At 39.6% G+C, this 25,170-nt stretch overlaps 1 protein-coding gene across 2 annotated transcripts in view; it reads right to left on the bottom strand.

Moving 5' to 3' along the window:
- The window catches only part of GABRG1 (gamma-aminobutyric acid type A receptor subunit gamma1), a 66,345-nt gene that overhangs the window by 15,216 nt on the left and 25,959 nt on the right, over positions 1–25,170 (bottom strand). Inside the window, exons 3-7 of one of the 2 annotated variants that reach the window (XM_052780145.1) lie at positions 24,141–24,208; positions 7,060–7,280; positions 4,129–4,211; positions 2,659–2,796; positions 2,382–2,534 (exon numbers count right to left, since the gene is read on the bottom strand). In XM_052780145.1, the coding sequence (XP_052636105.1) occupies positions 2,382–2,534; positions 2,659–2,796; positions 4,129–4,211; positions 7,060–7,280; positions 24,141–24,208 (663 nt within the window). The remainder of the gene's footprint in view (positions 1–2,381; positions 2,535–2,658; positions 2,797–4,128; positions 4,212–7,059; positions 7,281–24,140; positions 24,209–25,170) is intronic. The other variant, XM_052780146.1, reaches the window with a different exon arrangement.

The following is a 25,170-nucleotide window of genomic DNA, read 5'->3' as shown; positions in this document are numbered from 1 at the left end:
GCTTCTGCATGTTCATACAAAAGGAGCTCAGAGTTAACTGCAGGGAGCTGTAAGTATGATATAGCAAACATTTATAGTACATCTCAAGTAGGTGAAGGTTAGTACTGCTGAAGTGGGAGCATGAAAACTCTAGCTTAACCATGAGATCAAAGCCAAATTTGCTAGGTTTATGGCACAGAAAAAGTACTCTGTAAAAAGAACAAACTGGATACAGAACTAGCAGGATACCAATACAACAGTTTTTCCTGTTATAGCTAGTGTCTTTCCAGATGGTACCCACAATGATGTCCAATGATTAGTCAGGCAAAGAAATCTTATAATAAATTTCTAAATCAAGATTTGAAACTATTGAGAGATAGTTTCACTTATTTATTCAAGATTTTAGGTTCTCTTCGCTAAACTTTGCAGTACTTTTAAATAGCATAAAGTTAAGATCCAAGACTCAGATTTTCTTCCATTACCTTTTCATTAGGCTACTGAGCCATGGTCATTTTTGCTTACTTTCTCTCTTCACTCATTAGTCTTGCAGGCTTGACTGCCCAGTGGTCCAGTTTCAGTGGGAAAGGTAGGGAGTTGAAGCCTGAACTCACCCTTCTGGTAGGAAACACTCCTATAACATGGGAATGGTGTGTTCACAATCCCATAAGCTGATGAGGAAAATTAACTCACATCTTTCTCTTCCTAAGATGCACTCTCAGCTCTTGGTCTTTCACCCAAAATAGGTCATACCGCTGTCACTGGTTTTACTAAAAGCATCTGCCACTGCTACGCTCAAAGTTGCTAGTCTGTATCCTATGCACTCCACACATCCCTGTTGTACTGGGTTTGTGTGGCAAGGTTTTGGTAGTGGGGCGGCTACAGGGGTGGCTTCTGTGAGAAGCTGCTAGAAGCTTCCCCTATATCCGACAGAGCCGATGCCAGCCGGCTCCAAGATGGACCCGCCGCTGGCCAAGGCCGAGCCCACCAGCAATGGTGGTAGCACCTCTGGGATAACAGATTTAAGAAGGGAAAAAGTTGCTGTGCAACAGCAACTGCAGCCAGAGACAGGAGTGAAAATATGTGAGAGAAAAAGCCCTGCAGACCCCAAGGTCAGTGAAGGAGGGGGAGGAGGTGCTCCAGGCACTGGAGCCGAGGTTCCCCTGCAGCCCATGGGGAAGACCATGGTGAGGCAGGCTGTCCCCCTGCAGCCCATGGAGGTCCGCGGTGGAGCAGATATCCACCTGCAGCCTGGGGAGGACCCCACGCCGGAGCAGGTGGATGCCTGAAGGAGGCTGTGACCCCGTGGGAAGCCCGCACTGAGGCAGGCTCCTGGCAGGACCTGTGGACCCATGGAGAGAGGAGCCCACACTGGAGCAGGTTTGCTGGCAGGACTTGTGACCCCATGGGGGACCCACACTGGAGCAGTCTGTGCCTGAAGGACTGCAGCCCATGGAAGGGACCCACGCTGGAGCAGTTTGTGAAGAACTACAGCCTGTGGGAGGGCCCCCACGCTGGAGCAGGGGAAGAGTGTGAGGAGTCCTGCCCCTGAGGAGGAAGGAGCAGCAGAGACAGCGCGTGATGAACTGACCGCAACACCCATTCCCCATCCCCCTGTGCTGCTGGGGGGAGGAGATAGAGAAAATCGGGAGTGGAGTTGAACCAAAGAAGAAGGGAGGAGTGGGGGAAGATGTTTTTAAGATTGGGTTTATATTTCTCATTATCCTACTCTGATTTGATTGGTAATAAATTAAATTAATTTTTTTCCCCAAGTCAAGTCTGTTTTACCTGTGACAGTAGCTGGTGAATGATCTCTCCCTGTCCTTATCTCGACCCATGAGCCTTTTGTTATATTTTCTCTCCCCTGCCCAGGTGAGGAGGGGAGTGATAGAGCCACTTTGGTGAGCACCTGGTGTCCAGCCAGGGTCAACCCACCACACGTGTCTATCATGCTTATGTGGTGACTACAGCTCTTCTGCAAGGCAGCACATGAAACCTGAACTGTCAAACACAGGAGACTGACACCATGCTAAACAGGTCAGCCAAGATGTTCCATGACGCTAAGTGAAGTTTAATCATACTTTCAGACTAATGATTGCCACATTGCTGTCCCTGGATATGACAAAAAGAACATAAAGGAGAAAAAAAAAGTATTTATGTGAACAACACCAGGTTCTCAAGGCTTGGATCAGGATTTCCAGATTTCCATTCTCAACAATCCCTCCGTAAGCCCTGCTGTGTAACCACAGCAGGATCCTCCTGCTCTTAATCTTGCAGTTCAAGAGAAAGGGTGACCAATGGTCACAATCTGAAGGGGAATAAACTGTGGTTAATTTACTCCCTGTTGCAGATTGGTATTCCTGGGGAGTACCAGACCCTTCAAGATTGAAAAAAGACATTCTTACCCAGAGAAGTCCTTGCAGGAACTGCATCCTTATTGATCCAAAATGACACCCATGAAAGAACAACTGTGAGTATACAAGGAATGTATGTCTGAATAGTAAAATATCCCATACGTCTGCTGAGATCAAAGAAAATTGTCATAATAATATAATCACCTACAAATTAAAAAAAGAAGAAAATACTTACACAACATTGAAAACAGTTTTCAGTTGTATTTTCATCTATTAGTCTTGTTCCGCATAGATATGAAATGAAATAAAACTTGACGCTTTGCCTTACCAGACAAGGTATGAGAGATTTCAGTTGTATTTCGTAACCCTACAAATGCAAACTGATACAATCTCCAGTATTTTGGATCTGCCACTTCAACAGAGGTTTTCTTCCATTTGTATTCAATTTCATTTCTGGGATATCCATCTAGAAGAAAATAGAGAAAATCAAGTGTTCAGCTCCAGTATATACCAAAGCAGGTTTTGTGATCCCTGAAGTTGTTTATAAACTAAACCAGGGCTATACATAAAGTGGATCAGAGGGAAAGCCAATCTATAGTCCACCTGATACACTTAAAATTTAACTACAAAATATCTAGCGTCAGTTTTAAACCTAGATAAATGTATGATCGATCAAGAACTATGTAAATACAAACGTTTAGGAAAAACCTATGCAATATTCTGGAACTCAGATATGAAAAAGTGGCTCAGAATCATCACTATGAGTTAATACACAAATGTGATATGTGTTATCACTAAAAGACCACAAAGAGCTTAAAAGGACAGACACTTATTAGTACATAATTTGATAAAATTCCTATTGATGGTTATTGAAAATTTCTTTGCCTATTATTCACAGAATGGATTTTTGTGGCCTGATTCACTGTCCAGTACTTCAATTTAAAGGAAGTGCAACTTTCTTGATTTTCATGTGCCTCACATGTTGCCCCATATTATACCGCAGAAAGGCAGAAATGAAATTAAGCAAGACTTGCTTGTGTGGCACAACTATTTCATCAATGGAGCTACCAAAGCTCATTTAGCTGGAAGCACACAAGAAGGAAGTATTAAATGAAAACATTAATTTAAAAAGAATCACTGAAGTTTGATTTCATTGCCTATTAGGTTTCACATTTAGGAATAAGTCATTCAGCTGTGTTCAGGTGGTTTGGGTTTCTTTTGCCAGTAATAGCACAATTCTCTTAGGAATATATATTTATTATAGCACAATTCCCTTAGCAATATATATTTCTTTTTTTAAATATAGTTTATAATAAAGAAATGAAGCCTGAAAGTTGTGTTTCTTGCTCACATAAGTAAGTCCCACTGAAAGGAAAAGGACTTCTTACACTGATTAAGCATTTACAGGAATAGGTTGAAGAAGACAGTTCCTATTTTTCCTTTTAAGTATACGACATGGAACTAATTCAAAGCTGGCAAGTCTGGCAGGCATAAAAAATAAAGTTCTTCCAGGGCAATAGATTTCCATTAACTGGAATGGGCATTGTATCAGAATCCTAAGCAGTAAGATTATTTTTGAAGTCTCACCTAAATGAAATGCATGTAATTCAACTCATTCATTACTGCATTTAATAATGCATTAAATAATGCAATAAATCTAATCAAAACATAAACAGGTCAGTTCTTTGCTTCACTACAAGGCTTTAAAAAGTAAACACTTGGTCTCTTGCTGCCAGAATTTAAGGAAATTTAAAGCCTGAATGTAAAGAGAAAAAAAAATAAGCATTTTACCACCTACAGCTTGAAAACTCCAGTGGACAGGAGTGTTCATCCATAGGAAAGTTATGAAGCTGAAGATAACATTCAGCATTAATTGTCAGCCTAATTGGAAAAGGAAGGGAAAAAAAAAAAAAAAAAAGAAAAAAGATTATATTCAAGCATCCAAACACTTCAAACTAGATAGTAAAGAACATGCACAGAAATCAATTTTGCCAATTAATGGATGTTACACATACCCAACTGTGTATCTGCAAAAAACATCCAGCATCACTGCCAAAGACCAAAAACTATGATCATATGGAACCTGAGGACCTGCATTGTTTCAATAGGCATTTCAAGCCATTTCAAAAATTTCAATTGATTTCAGGGGATCTTTCAGCTCTCTACCAGAAATAGGGGACAAAAGGGAGGGACTGAAGGCAGGGCAAGGAGGGGAGTTTACGATAGCAAATAAAGAAAGTTTCTGAAGAATGCATTTGTCAAGTCAAATTGCATTTGGCATGATTGTATCTGGTGGCTACATACACAAGAGAGAAAGTGGGGACACTCTTGGGCTTACTTTATACTCATGGAAGCAGCTCTGGTGAAGATACCAGCTTGGGTAGGAAGGAGCAGACTTGATATTTCTACTCGTTGAATGTCTAAGGCATTCAAGTAATTCATGCAACTAATATACATTTTAGAAGTAGTTTAGGACTCGTAATGGTATCAACTGAATCACTTGCTGCTTTTGAAAATACTATCACAGATTTCCAAAGAGCTTCCAAGCAACCAGTGCAAAACTCAGTTCTGCTAACTTTCACTGGGAAGTTAGAGTAAGGGGCTAGACTCCAAACTGCCTTCTTTGTATTTAAAATACCTCCTCCTTTGTTGGCAACATTGTGAAGAAAGTCAGAATGTCTTCTAAAATCAACTTTGAAAATTAACATAATGCTTACATGCTTGACTGTATGCAATACTTACGTACTAGACAAAAAGGGATGGGGAAAGGAAGATTCTGCCACGCGCTGCCAGAAAGCTCTGTAAGTCTTTAAACAAAGTATTTATTCTACACAAAGTGTCACTACGACCTTTCTGGAGATTTGTCCTGACCAAGACAGAGGCTTATAAGGGAAAGTATATTTCTTGTCATATAATGGAGGGGAAAAAAAGAAACACCCCCCCCACATTTCCAAGTAAAACACTTGCACCCCTCTGAAGATGCTTCTCAAATTTGCCAACTATGGTATATATGTTTATTGCCTTTGTTTTCCATTTTCAACCTTTGGGTAGTCAAACACTTAAAGAAAAAGAAAAAAAAACTTATTAAAGGCAACACAACTATATCTGGAATCACTGATGGGTGCAATGGACAGACCAAGGAGTATCCTCAGAAAGAGACTCAGGAAGCCTGACTAACAGAATCACCACATCTTCTCCCTGAATTACCAACAGGCAAAGAGTGGTGGTACAGGTGAGCCCATGAACCTGGAGCAGTGTCAGATCCTATTATTGTTCCTTCGATAACCAACATATGAACCTCTCAATGTTATTCCACCTTAGGCCAAATTCAGGCCATATCCTTCAGCTATACAGATGTTTGCATGTTGCAGTGCTGGGTGAATACCTGTTCTGCTGTTTTATTACTAGCTCATTGCACTTCACAGCTCATACTCTAGCACAATAATTCTAACCTATTGCTCTGGGAGAGCTCACATGGTTTTATTGGTTGCGTGCGTCTGTTTCTTTGTGTTACTTAGACCCTGTTTAAAAAAAAATTGGACATTGAAACTGAATGGACAACGGAAGGGTAAAGTCCAAGTATGACTCTAGAATTGTTAGCTACAAAAAGAAAAAAAAATATATTAGCATGTCAGCAGAAGAGGATCTCTAGAGGTTTTTATAAACACCAGCATAATAAACTGTTTAAAAAGTACTCTTCAGAGATATTTGTGTGCTCTCAAATGAAGCGTACTAAGAAAAAATTCAGTGAAGAGAATCCTTTTAAACCATTCTAATTCTTCTTACTTCTGATACAGAAGACTTCTATAAATTGTTCATCCAGCACAACTAGCTTGCATGTGAAAACAGCATAAATGACTGAACAAAAGGTAATTAAAAGGTGCTACTTTTTCTTTAAAATAAATAAATAAATAAACTCTTAAAGGTAGAATCAGATTTATGGCATCCTCTGCATGGACTGCTTCTTGATCAGCTCCTAATTTATTGCAAGATTTTTTAGGCATACTTAAAAAATAAAACTGAGATGACCCTTAAACGCTTTCTGTAGACCACACCACAGTCTTTCAAGAACTGTTTGAAAAGTGACTCAAAGATCAGTACATATAGCCTAGATAGTAAGCTTAAAACCAGCCCAAGCATCCACCATTTGCCAAGAAGAACTATCACCAACATGTTTGCTTATGCCTAATGTGGATGAACGGATTCGTTGATTTTAATAGCTTGCAAGGGTAAACATGTTAAGAAGTACATGCAGGACTGGGGCCTTAGCTTTAATCAAACTTCTTATGATTTCTATTATCTGAAGCATTTAATATTTTACTTACAGAGTATAATTTGGTGGAAATTAGATACTGAACTGTTTAGAACAGAAAGTCTGCAAAACAATTTATGACAGGATCTGCAATATGTTAGTGAGAAACAACCATGGCGCTACATGCTATATAACTCCTTTTTTTTTAATCTTGCCTGTACCTAAATGAGATTAAAATTTGTTATCCCCTTCAATTGTCTTTACCCAATTATCTAGGCAATATATTTCAATACTATTAATTTCATGTTTTTCATGATCAAATAATCTTTTTTTTTTTTTTTTCCTCCTTTAGTAAACTCCTTGCAAATTCCTGTGGTCCACAACAAAAGAGATGCCAAGGATTTGATTCACATTCATTATTTTCATATTCCTGGTCATAACTTTTTTTTTTTTTCTAGCCAGTTAATAAAAACCCACCTTAGAGTGTATAATACTCTTCCATCACTCCAGATTCGAAGTAAACGATTTGGAGTTGTAATCCAGTGAGCATCAGATTTCCTTGAGTTCCGGAAGAAAGTGTCTGGAATCCAAATTTTTCCAACCATATTGCTATTAAGCATAAGCACCTTCATTGAGCTGTTAAATTTTAGACGACTGTCATACCAAGTCTGGGCAAAAATTATATCTATAGTGTATTCCTAAAAACAGAGAAACAACCATATCTATGTATACGTTTATCAAAGTCTGCAAGCCAACCATTTTTAATTCACATATAAATCGAAGGCCCCTTCTATTCTCTTTTGTACTACCATTTGCATAGCACTCAGCAGCCTGTAACCCCAAACTGAGAAATTACAGGCTGACAAAAGATGCACATAGCCTTCTGTCCCTAACTCCTCGCCCCTGACACACACTGGTTAGTTAAGGAAGAGGAGATGTGATGGGAGCTTGCTGTAACTTGGAGGTTCCCACACAGTGCGACCACCTCTGGGGGCCCTACACAGAAATTTAAGGGCAACCTTAATACTTCAGGGCTAGACTATGTTTGTTAAGACAAAGATTCTACATGTCTTAAACAGCAAACCAAATAAACTTTCTATGTTTTTCCCCCAAACTTTACAATATGCAATTTAAGATCCTTCAAGAAATTTCAGATTTTGAAAAATTCATGAATATGTGGGAAGTAAACATCACAGTTTGCAGAACTATCTGTTACCATCTGCCTCATATATCTACCTACATACACACAAAAGTATACATAGTCATAATCAGGAAGAATATGTCCCTAAAGCAATTCCACTTTACTTATTATAGCCTCAAGAAAGCTCCTTTTGTGACACAAAGTCAAATTCCTCAGTAGACCTATGGCCAGAAAAGAAAGGTGAAAAATAAATAAATAAATAAATAAACAAACAAACAAAAGGAAAACCCACAGCCTTTTAACGAGACAATTCTTGACACAGTAAAATTTGAGGGAGATAAACATTACAGATGCAATGAAATACTGTTTTTCAAAGAATCCAGCCAGTTGTTACTGCACTCCAAAGGAGCAAAGCAGCAGCCTCTTCTCTGTTGTGTTTTTCACAGCTCCAGACCACAACTCTAACCTTAAGAGCAAACAGTCTCTCCCTCTACTTGATGGCAGATGTGATCTTTCCTGCATGGCTGCCCCATGAGGGCTCCAATGAGCAACTCAGCAGCTCCTCTGCAGGGAAAAAGAGCTGGAGACCAGACTTAGACACCTGGTGCTGGTTGTTCACCTCTCAGTTACGGGATGAGTGTGCAGGGGGAAGGCAGAAGGAGGCAGTGGCTCAAACTCTTGCTTAGAGCCAAAGGGGTCACTACTAGTTTATCTGGTCAATAAAAATGCACAGCGCTGACAGTCAATTCTGGTTTTAAATAAAATAAAAGTGGAAGGCTTTGCTGTTTGAGGTGAGGTATTTTGTTCATTTTACTTTTAAATAATTACAGCAGCCAACTGTACAAGTTACAGACTCCTCACTCATTTCTTCAGCTGATACCACCCATCTCCCAGGAAAGTTTGTGAAATTTGGCACTCAAACCTTGAGAAGTGCCAAGGCAGATATTCTGGGACTACCTAAATCTCTCTCAATTTTCCCACCTCTCCAGGTGGGAGAAGAACAGGTTCAGGAAATAGATACGCAAGAGGGAGGCTTGCCCTTGCTCTGTGATGTATGGCAGATGAATTACTGCCTGGACTGTGGTAACTCAGTGACTCTCAAAGGTTATGAATAACTAGTGTGTGAGGCAAACAGTGGAGGGACAGAAGGAACAAAAGGACTAATCAAAAATGCATTTTAGAGGTGACTTTGTTCTAAAACTCTCCTTATTCCTTGAGAGGCACAGCCATCAAGGGAAGATTCTGCAGGTCAAAACAAGTCCTTGATTATTTTGTTTCTATAAAAAACGTTCAAGACACCTGTGAAAACCCTGTTTTAAGGGCCTGTTTAACCTTAAAATTCAGCTTTCTGTGCTCATCTATAGTGGTTAGAGCTGGAAAGGAAACTTGCCTTGTTGTAGTGTAAATGAGAACCCGAGGCAGTGCACCAGAGAAGTGTTTTAATGGGCTTAAATGGAACAGAATGAACAAAGATTTATGTGTTGCCTTTACAGTACAAATAGGAGAAAAAAAGAACTCAGTGAGCGAAATCAACAGACACGACCAAATGTATGAAAAGAGCAGACTGTCTGAGTTTGAAGGTGCTACTCTAAGCAGCCACTTCACAGTAGCACTGCATTTTCTGAGAAAAAGAAATTTATCAAAGTGTCATTACAGTCAAATCCACCCAGAGCAAGAAAACTCAGGTTATCATAGAATACCAACCACCCTAACAAATTAAGATAAAAAAGGAAGAGGAGCTCGCAGATTATTTTGAACACACAAAGCAAAGGAACAGCCTCAGTGGACCCAGATGCTTGTATTCTCTTACCTTTCAGTATTAAATGTACAAGTTTTTATCACACCCATGTATTACAAGAGTTGTTTAAAGAACTTTTTGGCGGAAAAAAAGAAAGAAACTTCCTTAAAATCCTTCATGATACATTTATAACTGTTCAAAAAGAATCTAATACATAATAGTTTAATATCACAAAATTAGTAACTACTTGTTTCCACATATCTTGCTGAATGTATAATTAGAGATCCAATTGCTAGCCTCTTGTCACATACCTGCAGAGGGTGGTCCTCCATTTGTAAGCTGACACTTCAGCACAGACATCTCCCTCAGGAGTCAGCCAACAAAAGGCATAATCTTACTATTCATCCCATGTGAAAGATGTGGACTTGCAGCTTCATGGTGGGTAGCAGCAGCAGTTCACCCCCCTCTTCAGTAGGGACCCCGAGTCAGTGCTCTCTGATTTCTCCCAAGAACATTTATTCCACTTCTGACATCTGCCTTGGTGGACATTACTACCTACTTCTTTAGCATATCTATTTGTCCTATGCCTCCCTGAGACCTCTCTGTCTTTGAGGGTCCATAATACATCCTGAGGCTGCATATATTCTTCACATAACACATCTCGCATGGCATCACATTTTCAACCCATTCTATCTATACTATCTTTCACTCAAGTGAACTTTAGCGTAATGTGCAACAAGGCATGTGAAAATGGGACCCAAATGTATACTAGCCTCCTTTCTGAACACAAGCTTCCCCGCAGAAGAGGCCAGGTGGCACAGGTCCAAACAGACGCCAAGCAGACACCAAACACAGGCAAACATATAGGATGATCAGACAACTAATAGACTGGCAGCATGCAGCTGTGACAGTATAGACGCTTGAGAGCAATAATCTGAAAGGGAAACTATGCTACAGGGATTATCAAGAAAGTTGGATTATTTCTCAAAATCTAGGTTTGAAGTGGGCTTGAAATTTTCAGATTTTATGGATTGCCTTAAATTTGCATCTCCTGAAAAATATTCCATATGTCCTTTTAAGATGGGGAAATCTGGGTCCCCAAAATTTGTTTGAAAATGAGGTAGAAAAATCACTACGCTGTCTTTTCTGCGAGTACTTTGTTTCCAAAACTAGATGAATAAAAGCCCTATCTTTGTTTAGACACTGAATGAGCAAGCACAGCAGCAGCCAGATTTATACAATATTCTTTTAGTGCAACAAATCTTTCTGAGCAACTATTTTGTTTTCCTTGTGTTCTTTCAAAAAGTTAACACTCTTATCACTACTTCTATTAGTCTTTCAGAAAACTCACCATTCGATGCCACTGTGTACCCATAAAAATTGGTTTACTTCTCTCTTTGAAATGAAACTAATGATAAAATAGCCATGCAAAATAAAATGGAATCAATCTATGGCTGCGTTAGTCACAGCTATAGCAAAATGCATGCTTATTCATATTTAGCTTCACAGGGTTCAATAACCATGGCACACGTTAGCTCATATTTGGCATTTGATTAGATCACTGAACTCCTTTTTGCACAGCTGGCATAAAGAGCCCACCTGCCTAATTATTTACAGATAAGTGCAATCCTCCTCCATCTCTTTCCCCTCTAAAAGATCATAACAAACTCCAAAGGCTGGGAACACAGTGACTAATCAGAGATTACCATTAAGGGGCCAGGCAGTGAACAAACTGTGAATATTGACAAGCAGGTGTATAGTGTGAGAGAAAATCATTAAATAAATAAAAGCAATTACTTCAAATAAAGTGGGAACAGCTACTGTATGGGAATAAATGGAATCCTCAACACCAGTTTCGTTGTCATGCACAGTTGAATTACAGTCAGACATGAAACTGGGCCAGTGGATTGGGTTTTTTATTGGAAAGCTGTGAAAGAAAGGGGGCAGATACCATCCTACATGATTGTTTCTCAGTGCTAACTGCATCACACGAATTCCAACATAATATCAGTATGGATGGAAAATATCTCACAAAGAAAAAAACCCTATTTTTCTTGGATATTTTGTCTGGCAGTCTTGCAACTGATTTGATATTCCACAGTAAAAAGCGTGGAGAAGTCAAGAAGTGAGTAGCTAAATTGTTGGCTGCATTATTTTAACGGCAACACATTTTGTTTGAGGCCTAGTTTTCTGGGGCCAAACACAAAAGCAATGAAAAGTCCCAAAACCAAACTCACAACTGAAAAAATGTGTTAGCAAACTACAGGCCTGCAATACAGTTCATTACTAATGAATTTCAGAGAAAAATGAATAAAAACATACTCCTGTCATCTCACCTTTGCTCAGAAACCCACCACAGCTTTTCTCCCAGATTCAAAATTTCACCTGAAGGGCACCTGGAGTTTCTGGAGTGCAACAAGCTGATTCAGAAATCTGTTTCATAGGGAGCCCCTGAACTCAGTTCCATTACCAAGTGTGACATGACTTCATCTTCAAGGTATTTTCCCCATGTTTCTTCATTCTATCCAGCGTTCTAATTCCTTAAACTGGAACTCAATGTGAAGGAGGCAGGGAATTTTTCAGAAAAAAAATTAAGAAGGGGAAACTAAAGAAAGCATTCTACCAACCTATATGTTTCAACATTAAGAGATGTGATTTAATATTAAAGACTCAGTTTAATATGCTGATTAAGAGGCTTAAAGAACAAAGAAAGTCATAGACAAAACCACATGCTTTCCTAAGAGGTAAGCACCAAATAAAGCATCAAGCATGAGCCAATTTATCTTCATCTTGTCAGTGTGCTGCCAATAAACACTTGTAACCTTTACCGTTTCCCTCACCCAAATATCTCTGGACATCAATAAGGGGCTATTAAGTAATTTATTAAAATACTTAACCTATCTTTGATGTATAACTCCTCTTAACAAAAGGTCTAAAATGTGGTTGCTCTCCCTGGTGCATTACTTTACAAACCCTTTAAAAACATTTTTGAGCTGCTTCAGGGCCAACAATGGTTTCAGAGCTTGATTCCCATGGCTGGGACTGAAGTAAAAGTAAAATTTCTTGTTTTGGTAAACCATTTTAGTTTGCTCACTATAGCAATCTAAACCTGGTAACCTTAGGGTGAGATGTAAAAGATCCAACAAATCACAGTGATTCTGACATGTACCTGTAATATTACATTAATGAGTCTGCAGCGGTGGAAGTCGTAGGGGCTGCAGGAAATACTCTGAACAGAAGTGCACAGCATCTGCTCCCAGAGTCTTTTAACCAGTCAGATTGTTATAACTGTACAGATAATCACACTGGAGGATGCTATGAAAACATATGCACAGGGTAAGTGGAAATATGGCAAAACATATCTACAGAAGGTGAGGGAGTACAGCAGGACCTACATAGTCACAATACAGGAAAAATCTATCACTCTTCACATCATAATTTGGCATCTGTGCTTATCCAGTTCTTATTTTGAACATGCAAAATGACAGATGCAAACAACAATATGAATAAAAGGCAAGATTTGTTTCAATGCTTTGTAGATTAGAAACTATGATCAAAATCTTGCCAATAGTCAAAAGATTAGCTAGAAAAGTTACTAAAGCACTTCAGCAAAATCTCTGCTTTTATTTGATCACTGTAGATTTTGGCCATTTGAAGAGAGCATAAGGAGAGGAAGTAGATGATACAATCTATATACATTCCCACACTGAAAATTATACAAAAAGTTTTGGTTTTCTTTTCAATTGAAACTTGAATATTTCAGCCACTGCCACCCATAAACAAACATTAAACTATCGAAAGAACCAGAGAAGACAACTCAGAACAACAACAAAAAAAACCCCAAAACCAGACATAAATACATACATATATATTAAAAAAACAGGAGTGGATGCTGGTATGGATTAAGTGTTCGGCTTTGAGGTTGTCAGTAGTGTTTTATCAGCTCCATTAACTGTACTTTCTAAATTCCACAGCTACGTCTACTTTCCTGTAACTAGAGAGACCCAAGCAGTCAAAATTGGTCCCACAAACAACTTCAGCGACAAAGCTGCACATTACTCAAGCATACATGATTTACTACAGTTTCCTTTTATTAATAAGCTATAAAGTCTCAAACACAATACTCCACTCAGCTGTTTTTAAAGCAAGATTAATTGCACAGTTACTGTTAGGTCTTTTATTTCCATGGTCTTCCTGCCATGCTTCAAAATCCCAATGTGGCAAGGACACTTCTCTGGTTTCTACCTTGCAACTCCTGTAAGATACATGGATCCTACATGAAATACAGCACTCCTATCAGTTTAGCTTTCTGGCTGATGAGGTAGTCATGCAACTCCAAATATCAGTCATTTGCTACACTGAAGATATAAGAGCACGGACAACTGTTAAGAACTTCCTAAAAGAGCCTCTATTTACTTACTGGCCCCAAGGGCGTAACCCTTTGTGGGGATAACCCTCTACAATAGAGACACTACTGTTATTGAAGAAGGTGAGATCTCATACAGCACTTACTGTATGCCAGTGAATGACAAACTCCAAAACAGTCCAACAAAAAGTGGTTTAGATGTGCATTTTCCGTGGTGGTCAAAATAACCATCCAGAGCGTATAAGACTTGATGAAATTTAAATTATACAACAGAATAAAAATAATGAAGGCCAAGATCAACAGGCAGGGAAGTTACATTCACCTACTAACTAAACCACATCATTGCATTTCTTAAGAGCTGCTTTGTCAGTGCTGTCACCCCTAGTAACAAGGAAGCAGGGCAACACTCTTTCCAGGAGTGGGTCTGCTTCCTCAGTAAACACCTTGGAGGTGCTGCTGCAGGAAAGGGCAGCCAGAGCACTCCCCTGCTTTGTAAAGTGAACCTCCCACAGCATGCACTATGAGGAGAAAAATCCTGTTCCTGTAGCTTCCCAGCTTTTAACAGAGGGTGAGGGTTTGTAGTGTCAGCACAGATCCTGGCACTGGCCGTTGTAGGGGCCAGTGCATGACAGCAGCTTTCCTCTGGAACACAGCAGCAAAGGAGGCAATGAAAACCTGTAGGTAGGAGCCATTGCCAAGGACAGTTTCTATTGCAACAAGCTGTTACAAGCTATCATAACAATCAAAGCACATCCTCTGCCTTTTTTCCCGAAACCCAGTTCAAATCTAGGCCAGCAGAATTATTCCCACAACTGGAATGCAGCATCACAAATTTCCATACAGACAGACAGATTAGGAATTAATAACAAAGAACAGGTGTGTAAAGTTCTTCAAAATATTTATCATCCATTTGACACAAAGACAAGAGGTACAAGACAAAGAACTAAATGTAGCTTGTCTCAGCTGCAGACACAAGGGAGACAACCACAGCAGAAGCAGACAAAAAGTATTTGGAGAGGATATTAAGGTATCAGAAGTAACAATAAACTGTACAACAGAGCAGCCAAGCAATCTGTGCAGTTTTGGGGGGAAAAGCAGGAGTCAAGCACTGTTTAGGTTAGCTTTAGCACTGTACCTTTACCTTCTCAGTGGATACTTATACTACCATTATGCTTGGTTTAGATTATCTCAGATCAGAACTAAATTGTGCAGGCACTCAATACTGCTTATACAGGATACACATCCTCTGCAAGGAGCTCACGGTTTGGAATTTAACATAAAAGACGAGATTTGGAAAGACAACAGGGGCATAAGTAACACAAAACAAAGAACCCAATACCAGTCAGAATTACAGGGAGTGATTTTAGCACAACAAAAGCTTAACTGTTTGTGTTATTTTGTAGCCTCCACAGAAAGAAGGAAAAAAAGGGGAAAAAAAAGAAAAAAAAAAGAAAAGTAAGTCTAAACAGGAACATGATGAGAAACAACGAAGAAGCTTTCATACATTTATAGAAAGTTTTTCAAACATAAAGGGCAGCTTGGGAGAAAGTGGTATGAAAAGTTGAAAGGATGGGAGCAGAAACTAGTGAGATCTGAGATAGAAAATGGCCTCTTGGGGAAAAAAACAACAAAAAATGGCTGGGGATAGACTTTGAAGTGCCTTGAAAGTGAAAGGAAACTGTTTATGTGTGATGTCCAGTGAAAGAGGAGACGGAGGAAGAACCTGAGCAAGAAATGACTCAGTAGAAACAGTGGAAAATTCTCTCTGTAGGACATCTCTAGAAGGTTTTGTATAGGGTTTCTGTAGAAAGGTTTTGGCAGCAAGGAGGGGTGGCTTCTGTGAGAAGCTGCTAGAAGCTTCCCCTATATCCGACAGAGCCAATGCCAGCCGGCTCCAAGACAGACCCGCCGCTGGCCAAGGCCGAGCCCATTAAGAATGGTGGTAGTGCCTCTGGGATAACAGATTTAAGAAGGGAAACCTGCAGTGGGGGAGGAGACTGGAATGTGAGAGAAACAGCCCTGCAGACCCCAAGGTCAGTGAAGGAGGAAGGGGAGGAGGTGCTCCAGGCGCCGGAGCAGAAATTCCCCTGCAGCCCATGGGGAAGACCATGGTGAGGCAGGCTGTCCCCCTGCAGCCCATGGAGGTCCACAGTGGAGCAGATATCCACCTGCAGCCTGGGGAGGACCCCACGCCAGAGCAGGTGGATGCCTGAAGGAGGCTGTGACCCCGTGGGAGGCCCACACTGGAGCAGGCTCCTGGCAGGACCTGTGGACCCATGGAGAGAGGAGCCCACACTGGAGCAGGTTTGCTGGCAGGACTTGTGACCCCATGGGGGACCCACACTGGAGCAGTCTGTGCCTGAAGGACTGCAGCCCGTGGAAGGGACCCACGCTGGAGCAGTTCGTGAAGAACTACAGCCCGTGGGAAGGACTCATGTTGGGAAAAGTTCATGGAGGACTGTCTCCCATGGGAGGGCCCCCATGCTGGAGCAGGGGAAGAGCGTGAGGAGTCCTGCCCCTGAGGAGGAAGGAGTGGCAGAGACAATGTGTGATGAACTGACCACAACCCCCATTCCCCGTCCCCCTGCGCTGCTGGGGGGAAGAAGTAGAGAAAATTGGGAGTGGACTTGAGCCCAAGAAGAAGGGAGGGGTGGGGGGAAGGTGTTTTTAAGACTTGGTTTATATTTCTCATTATCCTACTCTGATTGGTAATAAGTTAAATTAATTTTTTTCCCAGGTCAAGTCTGTTTTGCCCATGATGGTAGTTGCTAAGTGATCTCTCCCTGTCCTTATCTCGACCCACGAGCCTTTTGTTATATTTTCTTTCCCCTGTCCAGCTGAGGAGAGGAGTGATAGAGCAGCTTTGGTGGGCACCTGATGTTCAGCCAAGGTCAACTTGGTATGAATAGAGCAAGGCTGCAACTGGAAAGATTACAAAAATATGTTAGTGTAACAGTGGGAGTCTGGACAAGAGTTTCCGTGTGACATATTAAAAAATAAAGAAAAATAAAACCCCTTTGCACTCAGAATTTGAAAGACTACAACTGAGACCCTACTCCTGGTTCTAAGATCCATCATGTCATAGAAGATTTTTAGATTTCAGGCCTCGATGACACACAGAGTAGTGATTATGCACAGCAACTGAGAGTGTGGAAGTGGTGAAAAGTGGGAAGATTTAAAGTTACAGTTTAGCCATATTGAGCTAACTGAACACCTGTGAACAGATATGACAGACACAAGGCAATATCTTAGATTGGACAACAGGAGGTACACAGAACAGCAGGCAACTAGCACAGAAAGGTTGCTGAATTTGTGCATGAAACTACCAAGAAGTAGTTGAGAGCAGGAGAAGAGAAGGTGACCATGGAAGACATCCTGCGCAGAAGTACCAAAGGAAGAGCTTTAAGAAGTACATTCACATCAACACTTAAATAGATCAAGTACTAGGAACAGAAAAGAAATTAAGGGACTTCCTCACAACACATTGACAGACTGACCACAGATAAAAAGGAAGAAGCTTTTCAGAATTGTCTTCTAGCCCCAACCATGTCCACAGCTCAGCACTTCTGCTATTTCTTCAACAAATTAGCCCTATGCAAATACAGAGCACTAACATCTGAAATCTCAGATACTTCAAAGGCAGTTTGGTTATTGCTCTGGCTATGGATGCTAAGAATCTGAGATGGTATAAACTGGACTTCCAACCAGTATGCTGGCACACTCTACTGAAGTCGGGGAGTTAAGTCAAAGTAAATTTTTATTATTATTATTATTATTAATAATAATAATAATAATATTGAAACCATGCCAATTGTGGCTTAAGTGATACAACAGCACTATACAAAACCAGTGTTTCCTAAAGCATGAACTATTCTAACATAAGATTTAAGAACAAACCGCAGTGCAAAAAGGCTGCAGCCTTGGAGTATAGCATTGCTAAATGGCACACAGAAATCAGGCTGTATTTTACAGCAAAGAGCTTAGATTTTTCTGGTGTCTCGTGTAAAACCTTAATTACCTGTCCTGACTTCATATCTATTAAGGGACAACTGGTAACCTGCAGCTGAAAATGGCACAAGTACTGAATGCTGTTTAAAGTGGGCGCTGAAAAGATGCCTGTACTCTCATTTGGTTTCAGAAAGCCACTGCAATATTTGTCTGTTGTACAACAGCTGCCTTTTCCCTTACTCCTCGCCACTCCCTTCAAAATGATCACAGAAATTGGGAGCAATACAGGAACTGCTGTGCTGAGCCACTATGAGCAGAATATTGCCTGTACTTGGCCAATTCCCCTGAAACCGAACAGGGCAAGCAGTAGGCACTCTAGCTGCCTGCAAGAGCCGGACTAATCAATTTAAGCTAATTTTTTTCAGAAAAAAACAGAGAACATTCATGAAATTGTATTTGTGAAGTATTACTCAAGTTCCTAGAGCTGGTAAAATAAGAAATACTAACAGACATATGGGGTTTGACACTTAAATGTATTTCATAACAAAGAAAAAACAACGCTCAAGCCTACTGAAGGAATATTTACTCAGCAGCTGTAAATGAACATTGTGTCCATCAATCTCAAACACCCATCTGAGTAACAGTCAATTAACTCTGATCACTTGCAGTGCTGACAGGCACCAAAATGATTGGAATCTATCTTTCCTAATCAAAATAAAAGAGTAAGTTGGGAAAAAAATTATTATTCTAGCTTACTCCAAAGAAGATGCTGTACAACAAGAAATAGGTAATATTCAAAGACTTCTTGGTACTTCTGTCCTGATTTATGAACAACTATATCAGATATTTGAAAGAGAATGGAACCAGTTTGCATAAAATCCACACACTTGACTCTCCAAAAAATTGCAGTGCTTGCACGCTGAACCCACACAACCTTACGAAATCTCATAAATTCTCAGATACGGGCAGAAGTGCATCCCTCATGCTCTTCCTTTCAGTCTGTCATCATAAAGCTCATAGAGACAATGGTTGTCCTCAAAACAGTCTTCTTCAAACATGAAAGCAATTCCAACCTCCAGGAAAAACTTCAAATGCAGTTTGCAAACCACGACACGCCCTATCAAGCAGTGTTCACCCAGTCCTGAACTATTACTATACACTGCAGCATTTGGATAGCACTGTGATTTATAATGTTTACGCTTCTTGTACGGAACCATGTTTACTTAGACACACAGCCCTCTGTAACAGACAGACAGGAAGGGGGAGCGAGAGAGGGAGAGAGTTCATCTCTTTCCTTTTATATACTTTTTACTTTAGATTTTTTTCCTATTGTGTTTGTTAAATTCTTAAGTCAACGTGACATGGTTCACACATGTAAACTGAAGTACATGCGTAGGTATCTGCAGGATCAGGGCCTTGCTAATTCCGGTATCTATTTCTGTCCCTTTCTAAGCCTCATCTTTCCTTTATGGTAGTAACATTCAGTAACAAAACATTTAATATAATTCAAAAACAGCATTAAAAATACATCAATTTACAGAATAATGCACACAAAGCATGTGAACCTTTGAGTACTGGATTTCGAGGCAGCTTCAGACAATGTATCTTTGGGTCACAATTACTTATATTGTGCTTAATGTAAATTACCTGGCACTGTAAAGTAAGAGTACAAAACCTTCAAACCTTCAATACAAATCTAGTGACTAGTAGAATAAGTGCAGTGACACACCTGACCACAAAGCATCCTCCACAAATACAACAACATTGAGCAATCTGTATTAGGATACTGATCACACTGACACTTGAATACCTTAAAAAAAAACCAAACTGCTGCTTTTTACTGCAACTTGAGAATGAAATGGAATTCAGAAGTCAAAGGATACTTAAAATTCACCATCAGCACATTCTACACAAAGTCATAAATGGTACAATATGACAGGAAAAATTGTATCCTAACAGTGTATAGGCCATGCAGTCTGTGTACCAAAGTAGTACATTGTATATTCTGTGAATATCTGATTTGCTCAGTGGTTTAGCTGTCTTGTTAAAAATAAGAGTGCTAGGCTTCAAAGTATGGCCTTCAGCTTGCAGTCACAGTAGCCTTCAAAGGATAACTAGCAAAGATCATGCAACAAAAGCTAAATCATCCACAGAAGAGACAGAAATGTTGGAAAATAACAAGGAAACTGAACTGCTTCAGTGAAATGCAGTCCTAGAAATTTATCCTGGCATTTTCAGTTTGGACCTTCTAATAGTAAGTTCCATTAATAAATACAAAAGCTGAATAGAGAGCATCATCTGCATCCACATCAAGGGAAGAAAGGAATATGTAGTCCTCAAACACACTAAAAGGGCAATGATACCATAATGTCTCAAAATATTAAATCATGACTTAGAAACATGTGAAAAATCAAAGGAATTTTAAAACATAATTTTTTTTCTGTAAACATACCTGGTTTTATATATATACTTACAGACAGATATAGACAGATAGGTAGAGCATTTTCTTTTGGATAGTTTTTTATCTATCAGTCATGATGTCTATGCTTCTCTATAGACATTATCTCCCTCTTTCTAACCCTTTCCCCATTTTTGTTACTTGGGTATTGCTCAGCTATTTACTATATGAAACTTGATTAAATAGACATTAAGGACAGGGAAAGCATAAACTTCTCTCTTTGCTCTTAATTTTTAACACAATGATGCAATACTGCTTCTTACTTAAGGAACTGCTCCTGTATTCCTTCTCCAAAAATTTCTCTCATTTGGGGTAGCAGTCTTGTATTGTCATGAGAGTTTTCACTGAACAGAAATTACAAGATCAGGTATTCTCTTAGTTAAAGGAAGGTAAAAATGTCTTGGAGGACTGCCATGCCTCTCCCAACCCACTGAATTGCACACTTGCGTGGTCTTGTCAAACCACAAAAGCTGTGGTGCTGGCATGGTTCTGCCCTGGAACCCTTGGGGCACCAGTAGCACAAAACGTTATGTATTTATGAAAACATAGGGTTTGGGGGATGAATACAGGGCAGAGAAAGCTAATGAGGCCCACAGGCAACGTAGATCAACATGCATTTCTACACAGGGACCATTTATCAGACTCTGCTACTTGTACCACCAGAGTGGTTTTTTTTTCATCTTGGCCCTAGTTTGGAAGGAAAGAAAAAGGTAGTAAGAGCCTAGTACATCTACATTAAGTGCTCAACTGAATGAGCTTCCATACAGAGGAAAACCAGGCTCTAAATATTCAACGCATGTCTAAATTCTGCTAAGAAATCCCTAAACCACTGCAGAGCTATTGAGGATCAAGACTTTGGCCATAAAAATGCACTTAGCTGCATTTTACATGATTGTTGCATGATGCATAGCACAGGTTAGCTCTAAAAGACAGATTCAAAAATCTTTAGACTTAATGAGTATTAGAAGCCTAAATACTCCACTGATCCAGACACTTGTTAAAAATGTTTACTCAGGTTGTGGATGCCTAAAGAGATCACAAGCTGTAGAAAAACATCTCTTAAGCATGGAGTGTCTATACCATCTAGAATTTTGTGTAGATCTTTGTTAAATAGTGAAAGTCAAAACACAACAGCCTTCAAAAACAAATTCTAATGAATGTTATACATACACTTAAAGCATCCTTTTCATGAAGGTAAAAGTCTATCAGATAGCAAGAGGAAAATAGACTGAATTATAAAAAGAAATCCATTTCCTCTCATAATATGTGTCCTCTGAAGCTTTCAGACAAACAAATTCCCTTGATAAGCTGCTTCAGCATCATTGTTAGAAAAAATGCTCTCTACATCATGCCATATTGTATCCAAACTAATAGTTAAAGGACATCATTTGCCAGAGTGAATTAACATATCTGGCAAATGAGTAATCCAATGGGGAATCACAGATATGTGTTCTCACATTAAGTGATGAAATGAAGGGCTAAGGACAGCCCTTGAAATGGAAGCAATTTTTGGATTATTGGTTAACAATCTCAAACAATATTGACTCCAGGGAAAGTGCCTTCCTAATGAAACCAATGGCTCACATAAAGAGATCTTACAGGGTCAAATCTGTAATTATTTTTTTTTGCTGAGAATGTCGTTTCCCAGATTTAAAATATCTTTTTTTGAAACCTTAATCAAATTATTTGCATATATACGGTTTTATTTACTTTCACAAACATTTGATTTTTGTAGTGATGTTAGATGCTCATATGATCCAGGTTCCTGGAGTCCAAGCCCAGTGAAAGAAACTGCTCTTCTATGAAGGCCATAGTGCCCTTAGACTATAATTTAAATTGTTAAGTATTTCTCTGCCCATTTTTAAAAACCATAACATTGTTTCTAAAGTTCTATGTCTTAATGATATTTACCTTATTACCCTTTGGTGGCATGCTTCATTGTTATCTTTTTTTGTTAACAGAAATCAGAAGGTGAGAGGGATAAACATTCAGTTGATATACATTATAACCATTAGGATCCTGCTCTCTAATGAAATAATATGCCTTTTCAATATGGTGCTATCCTTACGCCTTGGATTAAAAGCCAATATGACTGGCTTTTACTAGCACCATGGCAAAAGCATCACCACCCAGCTCTAGGACAGCTCTAGCAGATGTGGAGAGACCTCTAAACAAGTGACATGAAATAGTCCCATGGCTGATACTGTCATTGTTGCAAGTGTGGCACCTGATAATTCTGCCTCCCGGGCTCGGGGCTGAGCAAGCAGAAGGCAACTGTGGGCACCCGAGAGGCCATGGTACATAGCAGTGGGGAGATTGCCCGGGGCTGCAGAGACAAAAAGAGGGAGGGGGAGATGGGGCAGGCCTACCCTGCAAAGCCAGCCACATGCTGGTTCTTTAAAACTGGAAAACTGAAGCTGTAAGCATTTCTCATTTTGAGTTCCAGTGTATGCAATACCCACTGGCCACAGGCTGAAGGACTTACATTGGTTACTGGAAAAGGAAGCCTCTACCATTTGCTATATCCTCCTTACAGGTAGTTGCCTGTCCACACATTTTGCTCCCACAATAAGTTCCCTCAGAAGAGGATAGAATGGAGAGAAGCAAAAGAGAACAACTGCAGTAAGAAGACAGACAAAACTGAAGACACCACTTATACCGGACGTGGAAATTGAAAAGCTTCCCCCACCCCACCACTCTTCTGCTCTTTCACGCATTTCTTTACATACAGCCCTGGCCTGAGACATGGACTTCCCTGCCACAGCCCCAGGTAATGACAACCCTAAGCTTGTTAGACCATTATGCTGGAATGAATATCCATCTGCATCATTTACTTCTGGCACCTCTATCCATAGTATCTAAGTACCACTGTTTTTTCCTGCTTGGCTTCCCATCACTGAAAGTCAATATTCGCCACCCAGGCATGATGACATACATGTAAAGCGTAAGATACTTAATCTAGAATTACTGTGCTTTCAGCAAATGCTCAGAAGCCCCCTGCACTGGTATACTCCAGCCTCAGTTTGAACAAAACTCTTCTCTGCCATGCAAATTCAACACTGTCAGCAATTCTGTAGGGAGGAGGAAAAGGAAAAAGGAAGGAGGGGGCTGAGCTCAAACTCGCCCAAGGGCCAGTCCCAGTCTTAGGCCTGGGCAGCGGTCCCCAGGAGAAGTCATGCAACAAGGCCTTTCTAAGGCCTCCAACACACCATTTCATACAATGCACAGAAAATCTAAGTGATTTAAGAAAAGGCCACAGACTCAACTTCCTCATAAATGCTGTTACTTCAGTGTTGGTACCAAACAGATAGGTCAGATCTGAACAGGTCTACCAGAACCTAGATAAGATGCATTGCTTCACTTCATTGCTTAACTTCTGAAGAAACCAGCTATGTGTACACACATACACACACTGAAGAAGACCCATAAGGCTAAATAAGACATGGGAAAAGGAGGACAAAAGAGTTAATTTCAAATTTTTCTGTTTATGAATTTGAAAAATAATAATAAATCACTGCACTGAAAATAGCTTTATTCACAAATGCTGGGTCAACTGTTATTTTTCTTAACCTCTGAAGAGTAGCGCCAGGAAATTATACTGGGCCAGAGATAAACCAGGTATAAGCAAACATAGTGAAAATGTTCAACACAAACCAAAATAAGGACCTGATACAATGTCCTCTGTGTGGCCTTATTTTTTATAAAGAAGAAATATATTTTTAAAATTACAACAATTTCAAATAGAGAGAGTCTAAACGTGTTTCTGCAATAATCACAATCATATTCAACAGCATAAGAATGCACAGTAAGAAATAAAGAAACGTATTGGAATGAGATTAGAATTATTTCATAATATTAACCCATAGCATCATTCAGACAATGTTTTCTGTCAATAATCAGAACTTACCATATTGATTGGGTCAACTGGGCCAATGCTGTTAACATAGACATCTGTTTCAATTACCGTAGTTCTCACTAAACAAAACAGTAACCATAATAATTACATATTTAATTAACTTTGTACATTGTTAGTGTAATTTAACCTATTTACTAAAACAACAACAAACCTGATATTCTTTTATTAGATTCAGAATAATTAAACCTCTGGTTTGTTCATTTTCCGAAGGATCATATATGATTCAGCTCCCTTATTCCATATGAATTGTTAGAATTATCAACAACAAATTGTTAGAATTTTTTACTTCATAATGCAATCCCCACCTGTACTTTGTGAACAGATGTAAGATAGATATAAAAGGTAAAAAAGGTAAAGGAAGGAAAAAAAGCAAAAACAAAACCCAAACCTGTCTTCCAACGTAAAAATTTAATCATAAACAGAAAAAAAAAGCTTTGGAAAAAATTGCTAGCACAACAAACCATAAGGTCTGGGCACAGCTGTGTTTATCAGCTGTAAGGACTCAATATGCAGTGCTTTCTGTCAATTCCTACTGAAAATGTGTAACAAAAATAAAATAATTTTTCACCACAGATTTCTTCAAATCATGCAACTATAGCACACCTAAGGATTACTAATGTCCTTTCATCAGCTTGATTAATACACCGCTTCAGACACCAAATTGAAAGCTCCTCAAGCGAAAGTCATTTAAAAGCTAAACATTTCCAAAATTATTTTTCTTTAAAAACACAGGGAAACCACTCTTACCGGGCAGACAAAAATTAACTGTTTTAAAAATATATTCTCTTACAGAATATACTCTCTTTGTGCACTTACAGAAGGGCACAAACTCTAAGTGACTTCCCATGAAAGCCACATCTGAAGTACAGGTGGCACTGATAATTCAGTTTTTTCCTCCTAACTGGTTTATAGGGGAAAAAGGTAGAAACTGAAGAGGTCAGGATGCATTTTAACTTCATCATTTTACCAAGCATTTTCTTCTAGCTTGTACTGGAGAGCCAGAACATGGACACAAGGACAT

Source organism: Harpia harpyja, chromosome 2 (genome assembly GCF_026419915.1).
Source record: "Harpia harpyja isolate bHarHar1 chromosome 2, bHarHar1 primary haplotype, whole genome shotgun sequence".
NCBI classification, from domain to species: Eukaryota; Metazoa; Chordata; class Aves; order Accipitriformes; family Accipitridae; genus Harpia; species Harpia harpyja.
Note: the sequence above shows the minus strand (reverse complement) of the source record. Positions and strands in the feature narration are given on the sequence as shown.